We start from the raw sequence: 19,335 nt of genomic DNA, 5'->3' as shown, positions 1-19,335 counted from the left end.
TTTCTCAACCTAGAGTGCACTTTGGACATTTTTGGATTAAATACCAATACTGAGATACTATCCCCAAGGATAGTGATGTCATTGGGCTGGAAGGTTGCCCGGACACAGGGAGTTATAAAGTTTCCTAAGAGGTTCTGGGATCTATCTTTATATCATCAGCTGATGTAATGTTTGATTACATTATATACCTGGATTAACAAGGACAACAGGCAAGTAAGTGTGGGAATGAACAGAATGGACATGGTGAGTCATGGTTGAGTCACTGTGCTATGAACATCAGTTGGTGTTTTACATACAAGATGAAAACTGGTGAGTATCTGGTCATTCTTAGCATCCTACTTTGAGGACATTAAGGAAATTTCCTCTGTATTCTTTTTTATTTATTTATTTATTTTTTGGGTCCGGTCGTGGGGCCTGAACTCTGGGCCTGGGCGCTGTCCCTCAGCTCTTCAGCTCAAGGCTAGCGCTCTACCACTTGAGCCACAGCGCCACTTCCAGCTTTTTTCTTTTTTGCTTATGTGGTGCTGAGGAATCGAACCCAGGGCCTCAAGCATGCAAGGCAAGCGCTCTACCACTGAGCCACCTTCCCAGCTCCTCCTCTGTATTCTTTGATGTGTGCATTGGTGGTGGGGGGGAGGTGCGGAGAGTATAGGGAGCATTATCAAGTGATAGGATAGTGAGGATCAAATTGTTTTCACCAGCTCCATCTTTCTTAACAGTTCTAAGATTTAATCATAGCCATTTAAAGTTGTGGTTATTTTTACCCTAAGAAGTGAGATGTTCTGGCTATTCAAAAAGCTGTGCATCGTGCTGGAGTGCCTCACCTCAACTCAGGATGGGATGTGATCAAGGGCACTGGCCTTGGGCAGTGACTCACATCTGCCTCTTTCTCCACGAACACATTTTCCCTTGGAAAAGAGCCTTGGAGCTCTTTTCTTCCTTCATTTGGTATTCAGGATATATATTCTGTGGCTATGATATTGTCATAGACAAAATGTCACAATTTGTCTCATACCGTGTCAGGCTCAGAAGGCATTTTGTGGACCAACTGTTCTTTGTGAAGCCAGCCATGCATTAACAGGCACTCTGGTGTCCTGCTGCTCCCTTGGGTCCTCACAGCCTCTGCTGCAAACACAGCTGGTACTGTCTGTACCCATCCCAGTACACCTTTGTCAGTTTATGGCATGACAAACAAACCAATTAGTTAACTGGATGCAAAGGCTTGCAGCAGCGGCTTTCTGCAGTAAAAAGGACAGAAAATCCTCAGCTACTTCTCCCTCACACTGCTTTCCATATCTATGCTTATGTACGGTTATATAAGCTCACTGGCAAGCACAAGTGCTGATAATTCCACATGGTATACTGCTGATAAGATGCAACATCCAACCGTTTAACTGATAGATTATTCGGTGGTTTCTCAAAAATCTGTCCCTGACTTTGGGGCTACCTTTTACAAGCTTCTCTGTGATATTCTGCCTTGCACCTGTTTTTGTTCCAAGGAACCCAATACTGAATGGTGCTAATGTGTTCTTGAGCTCATTTCCTACAAGTAAATGGTATACTAGACAACACTGTCTTAAAAAATATTCAATATAATTCAAGTCACTGCTGTTTCCTTATAAATGTCCTGAGAATAGCAAAAAAAAAATGTTACTTTGAAAAATGTTTATTGTACTAGGGAAGGAAGGTGGAAAAAGTTTTGCTATGTAACATCTTCTCTGTGTACTTTCAGATGTGTTTGACCCAGGGCTGGGGTCAGTTTTATTTTACAATTCTGTGCTGTGATATTTACGCTGCTATTGTAATCTCCGATTTCCCAGTTCAGTGAACAACTTTGGAACCATTGATCCTTTTAAGTGCAATTGGGAATGCAGCAAACACGAGAGTAACAACCAAATCGCGCAGATTAATAAGCTCAATTGAAGAATAAACCCCCACGAGAGTGTGTGCGCATGCCTCAGTGGAGAAAGATTGCTCTTGGTAAGTAAAATGCTTGTTGAAGCCCAAATCAGGTCTCATCCTCATGGTAGCTCCTACCATTGTTAAGAAGGGGAAAAGAGTAGTCCCATGCAAATCACAATGACCATTACATTTCATTTTTGTCGAGTGCACCTAAACAAACATTGTTCATCCTTTCACTCCTCAAAAACTGTCAAACTACATGCTCACCTCTTGACAGAAACCCCTCAAAACCTGGAGCAGAAAACTCCATGAGCTGTGGCTATGTCAGCACCTGGTTCTACCTCCATTTGTCCCCTGCTGCCCATCCTGCAAGCTGGCCATGAGCCATTCTAGAAGTACTTGCTGAAGGAATGGACACCTTCATCCCTGTCATCTTCAGCTAGGAAAGGCTCAAGAGGTTCCTCACTTTATCATCGTCTTCCACACTCAAGCCCTAGGTGCATGTTAAGAAGCAGGAACAAACACATCATATTTCCTGCCTACTCCAAGTGCACAAGGTGTAGCAGAAATGCCAGAGCCAAGGATGACAAATGGTTTTTGATTTGTGTGTCAACAATAATTAACGGGTAGTGACTGCCTGGAGCACTGGAGTGGGAAGGATTCTGAGGTCACATTTGATCTCAGCTGGAAAGAGGATAGTGATCAATTAGCAGTGGGGCTTTGGGCTGGGAGTGAAAAATGGCAGCACATTGACTATGCATTTTCCATTCCCATCTCTAGTTAGTTATTTTGACAGTAAAAAGCTAAATGCTTTAAGTGCTGGTGGTGAAATTGAAGGCACCAGTAATAAAGTAGCTGAGTGACTGAAGGCACAGCCTTTTGATAGATGCTCCAAGATATCCCAAGGCTTCACCAGCTGATAGCCGGGTAGCCTGCTCCGTATAGGGTATCATGAGGCTTTGGGGACAATAAGAGATGCGTCGATGGCTTCTGTACCTTGCTGGACTGTACAAGTACCTGGAACTATATGCAATTAATTCCTCAACTGGGACCAATTAGTTCATATGCTCTAGGGTAGTGAGCATATGGTTCAGCATTTTTTTAACCATGCATCCTTCGATAGGTGGATGCACACATAGGCTTGGAAAATGATAATAAAGTAGAAAAGGAAGTAGAATTGCAATCTTTCCTAGCAGGACTGCTAGGCTGCTACTTGTCAAGGCTGCCCCTATGCTGACAGCAACGTCAGGTAGTTTATTTCTAGACTCTCTTGTTGTTTCTTTGTTGTGTGTGTAATGTTATAAGCTCTTGAGAATCATTATTAAGATGCCTTAATTCTTTAGAATTTAAAAGCATGGTATTATAATCATATCATTTTTCAGATATTAGCGAAAATGTTTCTGGAAAGAAAATTTGCCTCTGCTATTTTTTTTAAAATAACTAATGACCTTGAGTTACAATTCATATAGGAAACACAGAATCAATAAATGATTTCCCACTTATTTGTCAACTTTCAAAGTAATGGGATTAGCATCCTTCAAAGGTGATCAATGTGGTTTTTGTTGTTTTTAAGTAGCATTTTGAAGTCATGGGTAAGAACATAATTAAAATGTTTCATTGCAGTGCCATATAACCACTATTCTTTGATGCATAGTGCCTGATACCCAATAAGGAGGAGTTTTGAAAAGTCAGCTCCTTAGTCCTTTGGACAAGGATTACTGTAGTAATCCTTTACTATCTCCTGGCTTTCAGGTCTGACACAATGCATCAGTCCTATGTTTTAGCCTGGAACTAGCAGTTTTCCATGCAGCTTTAGTGATCTTTACGAAGAAGGGCATTTAGAGGTCATATTTCTAGTGCTAGGAGGCTCAACATTACTGAGTTGGTCCTGTCTTTAGGCTAGTTAAAAACAGCTTTGAAAAACAGCATTTAAGAAAAAGATGAAACGTAATGTAACATACTTACATGTTTCCAAAGTTAAATCCACAGAGCAAAGTACATTCAGAAAAGTCACTTTGTCTCTGCCTTTTCCACTCTGTTGCTCTCTTCACCATTGGCTACCACTAAAAATCAAACGAAATATGAAAATTCATCTACCTATTTTCTAAGTGCAGTTACATGTATATGTTAAAAATGTTTTAGAAATATTAAACTACAAACTTAAAATACAAAAGGAATATTATTTAGGCAATGGATGTACATAAATAGTGGTTTTTCTCTCCCAGCAAATATTGCTGTTGGTCACCTAGAGAAAACAGTGCTATTTAAAGGAGAACCAGGGCTTTTCGCTCACTACCTAGTTCCTAGCCAATCTGTATAGGGTTCCTAGAGAAGAGCTCTGCAGTCATCTAGCGATGTAAATGACAGGTAGAAAAAGGAGACTTTCTTTTTAACTCTTTGATTTATGGACTGTGTTGATCAAATTAATGTAAGAAATAATATATATATATATTTATATATAGTGGGACATCACAGTTCCTTTTAGTACATTATATAAAATCCAGATGCTTCACTATAAGCTGCTGTGCCAAATCAGATGCACAGATTTTCCCAAATGGCTCCACATCTCCCTCTCCTCCACTCCCCCAGAAGTTTACTTTCTGTTTCTCTGTTCTACTGCTATTTACTTAATTTGTGTATCATCTCCCTTCCCCCATCGGGCTCATGGCCATTAAAGTAGTTCTTTACCAGGATGACTGGAATAGTAAAGATATATTTTCTATTCAATGTGACCTTATGCTTTATTTTGTTAAGCTCTAAATATTTTCTCTGTTCCTGTCACTCTGTGGTTCAGAATGGGTGAAGCACTTGCCTTGTAATGCTGCAGACTGTAGGCAGACTGCTTAGACTCTGAATCCCTCAATTTCCATCAATGACCCACGGTCTGATGATTGGTCACTTACTTAACCTCTCTGTGCCTCATCTCTAAGTAGAACTTACCTCACAGAGTTATTGTAAAGCTGAAACAGATACAGATTGAGTGGCATATGATACATACCCAATAAATTCTTAGTAAGGATATAAATTTTTTTGCCAGTGATGGGGCTTGAACTCAGGGCTTGGACACGTGTGTGTGTGTGTGTGTGTGTGTGTGTGTGTGTGTGTAGTATTATGTGACCATAAACATCTAATTTTAAAAGCAGTTGTCCTAAAATTTTCTATTGTCTTTTTGCTACCAGGAATGACCTAAAGTTTAGAAGAAAGAGACATTAAAGAAACTAATTACATCACGTGTTATCTTATAAAATACTAATCAAAGTAATTATTTTACTCCATTATATTTGGTTGCCCATCCCTTTCTAGTTTTCTATTTACTTCATAATATGCTCCATAATATAACCAATGTGGCATTTGGAATGGATTTGTGTACTGCTTTATTAAAACTGAAATCAATAACTGGTGAATTTCTGTTTTAAAAAAAATCAGCTTTGATGGTCGACTGAAATGCCTTTGTCACTTTTTAAAAACAAACCTGACCAGTTAATAGTGTTAAATTGGTTTGCAGACATAACTTAAATGTTACCCTCACATGCTTTCAGTTGCTGTTCAGCCAAGAGGAAAGTTCAATCTCGGGAGAGAAACATCTTCATTGATTACTACACCAGGAGCAATTACACTGAAACAGAGGCTGGTGGAACAGTTACTTCTTACATAGCCTGAATGACTCCCACAATTGTGAGCCTTCTATTCTCATGGCCCAGGTACCTTGCGAGGCTTGTGCAGGTCTATTATAATTAGGGTTCCTCATTCTCTGTTACATAGGTGCCACCTCGGTCCCAAACATGCAGGGAAAATGCAAGGGCTCAGTACCCCAGGGTCTTTTCTTTCTTGATTCCAAGTAATTCATGTGTTCAGCAAGCACAATAAGGTATCCTCCATGTTTTATATAGCTCAATGCACACAGCTGCTCCAAGAACAACAATCAATAACCAGGGTAGGGTTGTTTGTTTGTTTGAAATGATGTTCTATTTTTATGCATGTTGTTATTTTTATATTTCAGGATTGGTACAAATTAGAATTTTAGCATGTGTGGAATATTAAGAATTAAAACATTCACTGCAAGAAACATAGAGGCTTGATTCATTAAAAATGTGTGAAATGTACGTACAGTGGTTTGATTATAAATCACTCCATGGGTGACACAATAAGCTCATTCTTCCACTAGAGGGCCTCTTAATATATTAAATTTAAGCAAGGCTTTCCACATGAAAAACACTAATCAAACTTGGAAACCATGGATTGGTACTTGTTTTCTTTTTTTGTGTGTGTGGGGGGGTTACAAATATAAAAGTATAGAAATTCCTAGTTAAGACTGTCTATAGTTAGGGACGACAAAAGAAAATACAAAGCTCATTTTGTATTGATTCTTTTATTTGCCCAGTCATTTGTGAATATACACCTGTGCTTAATTCCACTAAAGAAGTATATGTTTTTCTTTCTCTCCTTCCTCCCTTCCTTTCCTTTTTCTCTTTCCTTCCCTTCCTTCCTTCTTCCTTCCTTCCTTCCTTCCTTCTTTCCTTCCTTCCTCCCTCCCTTCCTTTCTTTCTTCCTTCCTCCCTCCCTCCCTCCCTCTCTACTTGCCTACCTACCAACCTACCTACCTGCCTACCTATAGATATTATATCAGGCCAAGATGAAATAAGCATCTGTTTCTGAGATTCCAGAAAACATCATCTTTACTATTGGTATAAAATAGTATAGTATGAGGCTAGGCACAGTAGCTCATGCCTATAATTTCAGCTACTCAGAAGTTGGAGATCAGGAAGATCAAAGTTCAAGTCCAGATCAAGACTTCCCACCAAAGAAAAGCCTTAGCAGGACCTCCAACAGGGAGGGATAGTGTGAACGTCTTTGGTCCTAGATACATAGGAGATAGGTAGGAGGACTGTAGTCCAGTGTTGGTACCAGCAAAAATGTGAGACGTGACCTGATGAAAATTTCATATAAAACAAAACAAAACAAAATGGAAACAGCGTAGGTATATGCCTAGCTGCCTAGCAAGTGTGAAGACCTGAATTTAAATCCTAGTACAACTTAGATTATAGGTAGATAGATACATAAAATAGAACGGTATGAGTTGGCCCCATGCACCATGTTCTGTTTTCCAAATCTTCTCTGTATTTCCCACTTTCCAATCCTTGAGCCTGGCTCTGTATGTCTGGGATAACTGATGCAATTCCAGTTTTTGGCCTTGCAGATCCACAAACCTTTGTAAATGCTGGTAAAACTTTTATTAAGAAGACAGGAAAAGTGCTGAATTTCCCTTCTGCAGCTCCAGGGGGAAAGCACACAGCACTATGCATAATAAAAATGCTGCTACAAATGCTATTTCTAAATGCTAAAAAGAGTTTGGCAAAGCATCTGGACTTCAGCTCATGATGTCATATTCTACAATTCATTGTTAAGCCAGAAGGGGCTCACTAACAGTTTCCTCTTCTCATTCTTGCACATGGTGTAGTAACTTTGACAGAGCTGGTATTTACACAAAGGGCTTGAGAGTCTTCTCAAGTAAATGGAAGAGTATGCACAGTGTTGCCTGTAGCCCACATGGTTTTTGAGCTGAGTCAGGAAATCAGGTTTTTGTTTGCTTTTGTCTTGTTTTACTTTTAAGTGATGCTGTCGTCTCCTCACATCTCTAGCCTTGTTATTTTATATGTTAAATTTTCTGTGGTTATTCTTAAATAATGGATTGAAGTTTGGTAATTGCATCTATCTTCATGCTCAATGGGCATTGTTCAGCAATTGACTCAGAACCACTGTACTGTCAGAGAGGAGCCTGAAGTGGGTAGATCAGTCATGCTCTGGTGGGCTTCATTCTGAATTTATCGGGATGGTCTTTGCTCCCTCAGTCTAGGACTCTCAAGGAAATTGCTGCTTCTCTGGCCACAGATGATTGTCAATGTAATCTTGATGGAAATATGTAGTTACCAATTCTAGTACTCTTAGGCTGTGGTTACTGAAAAACAATTGTCTCCAGAATTCTAATATGCAATTGCTTATGACAATATATATGTACCAACCAAGAATTTAGAAATAAAAACCTGCTGACTTCTCTTTTTAGTAACTGCTTCCATAGCAAATCAGTGAGTTGGGGAGAAGGAAGCAGGAGAGGTGGAATTAGCTGTGTTAGTTCTTCTCTCTGCCCCTCTTACCCTGGGCCTGTTTATGTTACAAGTCATGTCATGCTGTATTAAAATTAAAGATTCCCTTTCTCTTGCTACCTCAGCACAGTACACACCTCAAGCACAGGGACTGTATCTTGCTGTTCATATAACTTCATTTCATATGACTTCATTTCCTATGACCTCATTACTTTGCACCATGCCTGGCATGTAAGAATAAATTGAACTTTGTTAAATGAATGATATTTTAAAAGCTATAAAACCAAAAATATATGACTGTGTGGAGGCTAAATATTTGCCAAATTAAAACTCTATAAGGACAAAAATCTTTGCCAAAAACGTTTGACCCAATCTGTACAGACTTTGAGTGTCCTTTGTTGAAATGAAATTTAGAAGAGAGATGACTCTGAGTGTAACACTTAAATCCATTTAAGCAGAACAAAAAAGGCATTCATAAAATAAAGAACCCATCTGGTATTATAATATAAACATGTATTTAGGGGAAAAAGGTAATAAGATAACACAACAAAAACCACACCTGTCCTTTTATTACACAATCTACAGAAAGTAAAAATACAAAATCTTCTTGGCCAGAGGGTCTGATTTTCTCATGAAGAGGAGTGAAGTCCCTAGGAGGGATATGAGATTTATATGTTGATACTAACTTGAGCTTTGGTTTGAAAAGCCTGGAAAACAATAACTTGGCATAAGTTATTCTGTTCTTGAGGCCCCCTGCTTCTTCTGGAGAGATACAGAATCAACAAAACCTAGGGGCTCCACTAAGCATGGGAGTTTCTATTGTTCACTCAAATTACAGGAGCCTGGGGAAGGTGGTACAAATGGATACTTCACCAGTGTCTGGGTTTTCCTTTAGAGTTCATAGGGGAGATTATTCTTTGTTCCTCCAATCCTGGGCAGAGCACAGAAGCCAACGGCTTAATGCCTAGATTTCTACCCAACTCTTACCCCTTAGCTGCACTATGGTCACAGAAAATCTTCCAGGCATCTTTCTCCTAGCCTGTCATTCTGCCATGAGGTTCCAGACCAATCAGTATTCTCTGCCACCTAGGATTCTATTTGGGATAGACCTTTTCAATTTAAAATTAGTATTGCAGACATGATCCTCTAAGAAAAAAAGCCAGCAGCTAACTTGAGAGCTTTATACAAGGTGTGGAAATTTCCCAAGCTGTAGTCTACCACATATATACGAGGCATCTGACTTTTGTTATGTCTGGCAGCCTAACTAGGAGTGACAGTGAATGCAGAAGGTAGAGAAACACATGAGGTGGAGCCACAGGAATCCCAACAGCTGACTGTGAGCACATTTACAGGGCAAGTGACTCGTTCAAGTAACAATTGGTGTGGAAGAAGGGGAGGGTTAGCCATTACCGATAAAATTAGACCTAAGCCACGGCAATGGTTCTGTATAAACTTGGTTCTTGGTTTAAACTAGCTGCCAAGAGACTTTTTTGAGATTTTCTGGGACACTGAAATACAACTTGAAGAGTTAGAAGACAGCTAGAAGAAGTATCTCAAGCCTGCGTTAATAGTTACTTGAGAGGCAGAGATCGGGAATTGTAGTTCAAGGGTAGTAACCTAGACAAAACTTGTGAGACTCTGTCTCAACCGGTGGTTGGGTACAGTGGCACAGGTCTGTCAGATCTAGAGACATGGAGAAGCACAAGTAGGACGATCACCTGAGGAAAAAGTGAGACTATAAATGATCAACACACAAAGGGACAAGAGTATGAATGATTCAAGAGGCTCAGTGACTTCTTAGCAAGCATGTGCTGTGTCCAATCCCAAGTACTGCAAATAAGGAATGGGTGCTATTTTTTCATTCAAACTTCTTATTGCTAATTTTCATAACATTGATTTTTTTCTGATTATGAATTTTGTTTATGGATACCTACTGATGTATAAGAGGAAGAAATAGTCTAGAATAGACTAGAATTAGAATAGAAATAGTCTAGAATTTTGCTTAAAATACTGCACCAAAAACACATACAATAAAAACAGTGTTTGTGTGTATGTTCATAAAATTCATCTGGCTTCCAGGTACATGGGAGTATGCTATTTTGTTAATTTCTCTACTATTCTAAGTACCTGAAAATTTCTAAAGATAAAAAGTAAAGAGAATATTCACTTTCATTCAGGATGTAAACCACCCAAAGCCCTGCGAATCTCAGAGCATGGGCATCATGTTGGGCTGAATTGCTGTCACAGGCACATTCAGTGGAGCCAGGAAGAATAAGCAGGAACTAGATATGCTACATAAGACATGGAAGCATTCTTTGGAAGAAAGGAAGAGCTTGTGTGAAGATGGCACAGGAAGAAGTGGTAGGATCTACTCAATGTCAAGTAGTGTCAATAGTGTAACCTTGAACATGACATGAACAAAGCCAAATGGTGAAAGACACAGTTGGAAAGGTGGACTGAAGCTGCATATCAACCAATTGCACCACGGCAAGATGATGGCAGAGACACTGCCAGAGTGATTACAATGATGCAGGTCTCAAGTGACAGAATAACCACAACATCCTTGCTTTGCATGCCTGTACCCAGTATTGAAGATGATAGAAATCACAGAGATGAAACATCTAATCCTTTCATCTGCTCATAAGAAAGGTGCCATCTAATTAGATGTATAAAGTTTGTTTCTGAAATGAAGCACAGATCAAACCATGGAAACTATATAAAAATATATGAAGACAGCATGAGAAATCTCACTGAAAGCTGTTGAACAATAGGTTGGGGTGGAGAAAAAGAGAGCAATGGGGGGGGCTACAGTGATTGAAATATAATATATGCACATGTGAAATATCATGGTGGATCCCTTGGTATAAGTAATGTACACTAAAACAATGAGTAACAGGAGAGTATAACAGGTTCTTCTAGGGGGCACATATCAGCTGGAGGGGAGCGCAAAAGGAGGAAAGCATGAATGAAGGTTAACATGATCAAAGAGTTATATATGTCTATATGCAAATAGAACAGTGAAACCAGTTGAAATAATTTGAAGAAGAGAGTATAAGACAATGGAGAGTGGTAGAAAGGAGTTTGTTGAGCAGAATACACTTATGGAAATGATGCAATGAAACTTCCTTGTGTTAGTAATGTATGCTAACATAAAAATGCCTTAATAAAAATGCCACGGCTAGTAATAAACAAGACTAAGGAAAACTTAAGATAAAGGGGGACTGTAGCAAAATGTACACAGTGAACACTTTTACTAATGATTCCTAGCTTTGACTTCTTAATACAAATGGATACTACTTAGCCTATTAGAAATTTAGCAATTGTTATATATGCCATATACATAATTTGTGACTTATGCCAACAGAATAACAATTCAATTATATATAATACTCAATGGATTAAAAATAGTCCTGTGTTTCTACTGTCATTTTTTTCTTTATCATCTAGATCTGTATTTTCAGTCATCAGTCCCCACCACAAGCCAAAAGATACCTCAAACCTAATGTTAGAAACATACTTCATCAGCCTACTCCAAACTGTTACTGAACTCTGCTAAAAACAATCATCCATAGCCAAAATGGTCCTGAGTCCTTGCTTTTCTGGATCTTTTGTATGTACTCACCAAATTCTGTTTTGCTCCTACCTTCTAACTACCCCTGCAATCTTTCCATTTCTGTCTTGGCTGTTAGAACAATTATCTAACAAGTGTCCTGCTTCTAACCCTCTCCTTTTCCACCTCTTCTTTACTCTTCCTTCAGGAGTCAACTTAAACAATCACTTTCTTTCAGAAGACTCCTGGGCTGTGAAGTGTCTCCTATATGCTCTGCACTTACCCTTGCACACGTAATAATAAGCTTACTAGTGGAGATGTTAACTGGGATATTATTTGCTGTCTTCCTCACTACTCTAAATTCAAGGAAGGGACTCACAACATTTGTCTTCACTACATTCCCAGCCTGGACCAACACTCAAAAATTCAGTAGATAATAAAAAAACTGCTGAATATTTATAGTAAATACCTTAAGCCATTACTATAAAACATAGTTATCCTACTTTGAACCACCAAGGAGAAAAGAGACCTTGTGTTTGAAAAATAGCTTGATTTCCTACAACTCATAATTTTTTAGGTAAAATCTATTAGAAGATAGATTTGCAAATCTTATGGTAGAAAATCTTTTTTGAGACAAGAGGGACAACTTCCCTATAGTTACAAAAAATAAGAGGTAGTTAAATGTAGCCCTTCAATAAGCCCATGATATATATCATGAAATTATTAATGCATCTTCACAATTTAAATAAAGTAAATGCATTTAAAATGACTAAGTTATTTAACATGATTTTTAAGCCCATGCTTGTTTTCAAAGTCAAACAAAAGTAACTGAGGATAAAGAAAAAACCAATTAGTAGAACAATGGGTCTAGAGGGTCTAGGCATGTTGGTACATATGTGTACTCCCAGCTACTTAGAAGATGGAGATAGGAGATTTGTACTTCAAAGTCTGCCCTGGCAAATTTGCAATAGACTCTATCTGGAAAACAAACTAAAAGTAAAAGGACCAGGGGTGTGGCTCAACTCAACAAATGTTAGGCCCTGGTTCAGACCTCAGTACTGGAAAAATAAAAAAGAGAAAGAAAACTTAGAAGAGGATATGAACAGATAATCCACAGAGGAGGAAATCAATCTACAATTTGATGAAAACAGATAATTATTCATATAATTGTCAGGAATACGTTCATTAAAACATGGTACAACTTCATAATCAGATTTTTAGAACTTTCAAAGACATGGAATAGTAGAATTCTCATTGGCTTCTGATGCTACTACATATATACATATATACATATATGTACATATATATACATATATATACTGTACATAGATATCTATATCTATATATAAAGAGAGAAAGTGTGTGTCAAAAGCAAAGTACACATATAAAACAACAAAAAACAATTCTCAAACCGGGAGACCCTCAACTGAAGGTAGTAAGAAGGCCCCTTTACAGCAGTAGCAGTCCAGCTTACAAAGCAGAAAGGAGGAAATACTTCCTTGTGATTGGTTGTTTCTACCACTTTTGGGGGGAAGGGAGAAGCAGAGCTGACTTGTCTGTAGCTGATTGGTTTAATTCACTGAATCTGGTTGACAAGGAGGAAAAGCTTTCATTTGTGGATATTTTATGATTAGAAATAACATATAATGAATTCAAGATGACTTAAGATTTTGAGTGTATGGTTGGCCTTGGATTATATCCAAGCATGCCTTTCCTTTTTATTAACAATTGGCAGACATGTTAGACAGTCATTTGGTTATGTCTGATAAAAGTGGAAATATATATATGCTTTGATAATTTATCCTTTGTTATATGCCATAAACTTCTACTAAGGCACACAAGGAGACTTTTAAAAAGTGTTTATGTCAGAAATGATTCTTAAAGCAAAAAAATGGAAATAAGCAACCTCATGTAGGTAGAGGGGTAAATTGTGACTGATTTCTACAAAATAGATACATTAATTTACACTCACTAATTTGTATCTCAAGTGTGTAAATCAAGAAAGATACACGTACTAGATATATATGAAATTCCTTTTCAAACTGCTCTACGAAAGGAAGTAAATTCTTTAATTTTACTTGTGTGTTTTAAAATCTAAAGTAAAATGCTCAAGATGTTAACTTAAGAACCACAACCACTTTAACAAATGGTGCTTGCAGAATTGGCTATACATGTGAAGAAAAATTGAAGCTAGATCCTTATATATAACCCTGTACCAGAATCAATTCCAAATGATCAAAGACCACAATGTAAGACCAGATACCCTGAAAATATGACAGGAAGGGATAGGGGAAACACTAAGGCTCCTTGGCATGGGTAGAAACTTCCTAAGTAAAGATCCAGAATCATAACAAATCAAAGAAAAACTGGATAAATGGGACTGCATTAAATTGAAGAGTTTCTCCATGGCAAAGGACAAAGTTAGCAAGATAAATAGAAATAGACCTTTTCTAGTTAGGCATTAGGCAAGAGACTCATATCTAAAATATACTTAGAGCTAAAAAATTTAACCCCCTCCCAAACCAAATCCTCAATGAAACAACCCAATTAATAAATGGGCTAGAGACTTAAAGAGATACTTCTCAGAAGAAATAAGAATGGCCAATAGTCAACATTTTTACCACAAAAGAAACATAAATCAAGACAACACTGAGATTCCACCTCACCCCACTTTGAATGGCCATAATCAAGAAAACTAACAATAACTAATGCTGATGGGGATAAAGCGAAAAGGGAACTCTACTACACTGTCGGAAATGTAAACTTGTTCAACTACTCTGGAAAGCAGTTTGGAGGGTCCTCAAAAGATTAAACATAGAGCTTCCCTATGACCCAGAATCCCACTCCTGGGCATTAATCCATATGACTATAAACCAGGCCACACTAAAGTCATCAGCACAACGATGTTCATTGCAGCATTATTCATCATAGCTGAGATATGGAATCAATCCAGTTGACCCTCAGTGGATGAATGAAGAAAATGTGGTATATATACACAATGGAATTCCATTCTTCCATCAGAAAGTGTCATTGCCCCATTTGTAAGATAATGGAAAGACTAGGAAGAAATTATATTAAGTGAAATAAGCCAGACCCAAAGAAACATAGGTTACATGGTTTCCCTCATTTATACTAATTAGAATGTTCCTATAAATCTACAAGTAAACCCAATGGATAGTAAAAGACAAAGAAATCACACCTGGACATGATAAATTACACAGCATTCTAAATATTCACAGAGTGAGACCAAAGGAAAATATTCTTTGGAGAAGATCACAAGGACTCAATAGCTATGTGCTTATGATTAAATAAAATGAACTCCAAGAACAGAAACAAGAGTTTATTTTTTGTTTGTGTTGTTGTTTTTTATTTTTTTTTGTCGGTTGTGGGGCTTGAACTCTGGGCCTGGGCACTGTCCCTCAGCTCTTCAGCTCAAGGCTAGTGCTCTACCACTTGAGCCACAGTGCCACTTCCGGTTTTCTGGTGGTTTACTGGAGATAAGAGTCTCAGAGACTTTCCTGCGGAGGCTAGCTTTGAACTGTGATCCTCAGACCTCAGCCTCCTGAGTAGCTAGGATTACAGGCATGAGCCCATCAGCACCTGGCTAACAAGAGGTTTTTTTTTTTATTGTACAGTTTACGGTTCTTCTTTTCTTTTTTCTATTTTTTCCCATTGTTGTTATTTTTGATTTTGTACCCTTTGCTTGTATGTAAATTTATCTGATTTGGAGAGAGGAAGGGTAAACAAAGAAATGGTGGGACAAAAGGTAAACTAATTTAGCAGTGATACTCACTAGATATTATGTTGGAAATGAACTGTACAACTTGGTGGGCTGGGTGGCTCTGGAGGGGAAAGAACTGCAAAAATGAGGGAGGGGTGAGACTATGCACAAAGAAATGTACTCATTACCTGACTTATGCAACTGTAACCCCTCTGTAAATCACCTTTACAATAAAACTTTTAAACAAGAAAGGCTTGAGAATTTACTATTTTAGGTTTTAAACCTTTATTATCTATGGGCTAGTTGTAATACAACTCATCTAAACATGGATTTTAGTGAAGAGTTTTAGTTCTAATAAAATAAAAAGGGCTTGTAGTTACTTACTGAGGACATTATGTGCTGCATACTGTTCTGTACACTTTATGCAGACTCACAATTGTTCCTATTGTTACACTTTTATTCTCCATATTTTAAAGATAAGAGAGCTGAGTCCAGACAAATCCAAAAAAAACTTTCTAGGGTTTTTCATCTAGTGAGTGATGCAAAAGTGGAACTGTGAGCGGGTTGACACACCAACAATTATTTGGGTAAAGTGCAATATGATATGTCAAGGAAACTGACTGATTTTTAACCAGAATTAGCATGTGTGTAGCCTCAGAGCCAACTCCTTAGGGCTCTCTCTCCATCCAGCAGATTAACTTCTTTTACCACCTAATATATCTGTATGTCCAGTTTTCCATACAGTAAAGACTGTGACCCCTCAGATCAGACAGTATCTGTGGCAGGCAGAGAAGACAAAGACTTTATTTGGCAAATGCCAGGGTTTGGCTGTCACACTGTCTAAGACTACTAGTTGTCCAGGACACATTATAAATAAGGACAGAAACCCAGAGAAGAGCCTGACTGCATGTGCCTGCCATGCTTTGCAGCAAGAGGGAAGTGCTTATGCCTGTCTGTCCACCCACCACACTTACCCACAAAGTGCTATTAAAATAAACTTCAGTAGGTAAATCCATGCTTTGTACTCTGATCAAGCAGGAGGTTAGGTCTTTAGAGCACAAGAATGAAAATCTTTCCTGTGTCTCACTATAAAATAGATTTTCTTTCTCCTTTTCATGGTGATAACCAAATGAAAAATACATTTAGCCCAGATCTGGCACCCTGTGCTTTATGACTCAAAATCAGATTTAGTATTTTGTCAGATATTGATCTGTGTGAAACTCCTATGTGGTATCTGTGCTTAGTTCTGCTCTGTATAAATAATTAAATTTTAATAAAATAATTTTCATGTTCCAAGTAAATAGTAATATGTTTGGTTGTAGCTATTGATTGGTCCAAGCTTTTCAGGGCATCTCTGAAGATGACATTTAAAATATATAAACAGAAAAAAATATTCCCTAGACTTATGCCTGTTACACAGTAGCATCTAATTACTGCATAACAAATGGACCAAAAAGCACAATTGAATATAATCTTCAAAGAAGCTGGAATCACCAGAATACAAAAAGGTGGGTTAGTTATTTCAGTTCTTCAGCAATCTAGCTACTGTTCAGTGCCCAGTACAAAAACAATCCACTCCTTCTCAAAGTAGCATTTCTTGCTATACACAGCCCTAATTTTCATCTGGCTGCTCATGTTTCAAATATTACTTTCTATTTAAATTCCACTGTAAACTATTTTTTTGTTTTAAAAGATTTGTAATACCTACAAAGTTAACCAATACAAAGATGAGCAACAAAAGTATAAGGCTTAAGAATGCTTTCAGCATAAATGCAATGGTTTCAGTCATAGTTTCATTTAAAGGAAGAAACCTCTTCTGTGAAAATAATTGCCAATTAATTGGTAGCAATTAACTGATAAATGATAACATGAGCCATTCATTAGAAAGAACAACTTTAAATGACAGTTTCTTGACTTGGAGCCTAGACCTTGTGTCCAGTCTTGGTCAGTGCATCACATTGACATCAGTTTCTTTGTGCTAAAGATTTTTTGTGTGAATCTATAGGGGCAGTCAAGCAGGGAAATCAACAAAAGCAAATGTAGATGACTTTGTACTTTGACACTAATATCTACAAACACTTCTGGGATTGCTAACATAAGTATTCTTGTTCACACAGTATCTCTATAATTAATGTTTTCTCTGTTTCTTCAGGGAAAGCTGAAAGTCCATTCTACTCAAGCACAATGCAGCCAGCAACATGATCCAGTGATGAAATTAAAGGTATGATAGGTAGGGAGGGGAGGGGCAATTATAAAGATTCTAAAGACAAATTAGCTTTCTCATTCTTCTTTTTTACATATCAAAATAGAGCAATTTATTCAAGAAACTGAATATGATCCATTGATTTTTTTCTTGACATAAATGAACTATGACACAGTGATTTTCCTCCTTCAAGAGTGTAAGGTGGTAGTTTTGTCATTTTCAAGTATGACATCGTTGCTACCAATTGTTGGGATTAATTGCAATAATAAATAAATTTAAATAAATTTTTGTATAATGAAATTACCAGAGGATTCTAGTAACATGTTTACTTTATCTTACATAGTAACTATTTTTGTGCAGACTCTTCGTCTAAGAATTTATTCAGTTTAATCTTTAAGAAAGTAGATTTGGAGCTTGGTGTCTGTGGCGTGTAATCCTAGCTACTCTGGAGGCTGAAATCTGAGGATTGTGGTTCAAAGCCAGCCCGGGCAGTTAAGTCCTCAAGACTCTTATCTCCAGTAAACAACTCAGAAAACTGGAAGTGGTGCTGTGGATCAAGTGGTAGAGTGCTAGACTTGAGCTGACGAGCTGAGGGACAGCGCCCAGGCCCAGAGTTCAAGCCCCATGACTGACCTTCCCCCTCCCCCCCCAAAAAAAGTAGATTTGGGTTTAGTATATTTGATATTCATTTTTGTATTTTATAATAATGGCCACCAATAAACCACTCATATATAGGTCCCCATTCCTTTGCAATATAGTTAGCAAGTGGTAACAAGAGAGGGAGCCTACTTTTCACTCTTCCTGCATGAGAATCTCATTTTGAGACTTTCTTTGACCAATTGTATAAGAGAGAATTGCCAAGCCCTCAGTGTTTAGAGGCCTTTCTGTATCTACTCTTTTTTGTCAGAACTAGTTCCAATGTTACGACATCCAGGCTAACAGTCTGGGAGAGAGGACATGAAAGATAAGAGATAACCTAATGCCACACACTACAGTAGACACTAGTCCTGAGTCCATCTTGGACCTTTCAACACAGCTCAACCAAGGCTAGCCCCCAACTAGGTGTGATTAACTGAGTGACCCTAATACAACACAAAGCAGAGCTTCAGCTGAGTCCTGTCAGAATTCTGACCCTTGGAACTGTGGGTAATAAAGTGACTGTTCTTTTAAACCTTTATGGCTTGTTAGGCAATCAATAACTAAGGCAGCATAATTTTGGAAATATAATACAGTCCACAGAGATCAATAATTGTCATCATTGTTTTTTATTTCTTTTTTTCTCTTAAGCAAGGACTTCTCTCATTTTAGGTCAATGTGTGTGTATTTGTGTGTGTGTGCATGCACGTGCACAGGGGAAAAATTCTACATTCACAATTAGTTGTGATTCAGGTAAGATGATCTGTTAGAATATAATATAATAATGATCTGTTACAATTTTATAAGTAATGGTTTCTTAGTAATAAATACAATGTAAAATAAAATATCCTAAAGTCTTAAAAATCCATTTAAAGACAATGTGAATGTAGTATTGTATGAAATCTTATCACAATCATAAAATTGTAAGAAATAATAATAACTTATGATAGACATGTTTCACTTGAATTAATCCTTTACAGAATTTCATATTATTTGCATATAATGCTAACTATAAGTATAGAAAAGTTTTATGTTGTATATTTTACTCTAATAGAAAGGAGAAATTTAAGTCACAGTATGAGAAGTAATGAGAAGTTAGTTTTATAACAGCAATTTTTGTGTACATTTTGCTTATCTGTACTACATAACTTTCATTTATCCACCAGATGTGTATTTTAAGTGGTCCTTACTAACATATACCTTTAATCATGTGAGTTTTTCA

General features: G+C 37.6%; 2 protein-coding genes across 2 annotated transcripts in view; both read right to left on the bottom strand.

Moving 5' to 3' along the window:
• Positions 1–3,934, bottom strand: part of LOC138803820 (pancreatic triacylglycerol lipase) — a 42,315-nt gene extending 38,381 nt beyond the window's left edge. The window contains exon 1 of the mRNA XM_069987891.1: positions 3,868–3,934. The gene's annotated coding sequence lies outside the window, so the exon portion shown is untranslated. The remainder of the gene's footprint in view (positions 1–3,867) is intronic.
• The window catches only part of Ccdc172 (coiled-coil domain containing 172), a 104,742-nt gene continuing 89,330 nt past the window's right edge, over positions 3,924–19,335 (bottom strand). The window contains exon 8 of the mRNA XM_069987894.1: positions 3,924–3,965. Coding sequence (XP_069843995.1) covers positions 3,950–3,965 — 16 coding nt within the window. The 3' untranslated portion in view covers positions 3,924–3,949. The remainder of the gene's footprint in view (positions 3,966–19,335) is intronic.

The sequence above is a fragment of the Dipodomys merriami genome, unplaced genomic scaffold (genome assembly GCF_024711535.1).
Source record: "Dipodomys merriami isolate MVZ:Mamm:240054 unplaced genomic scaffold, mDipMer1.0.p SCAF_35, whole genome shotgun sequence".
NCBI lineage: Eukaryota > Metazoa > Chordata > Mammalia > Rodentia > Heteromyidae > Dipodomys > Dipodomys merriami.
Note: the sequence above shows the minus strand (reverse complement) of the source record. Positions and strands in the feature narration are given on the sequence as shown.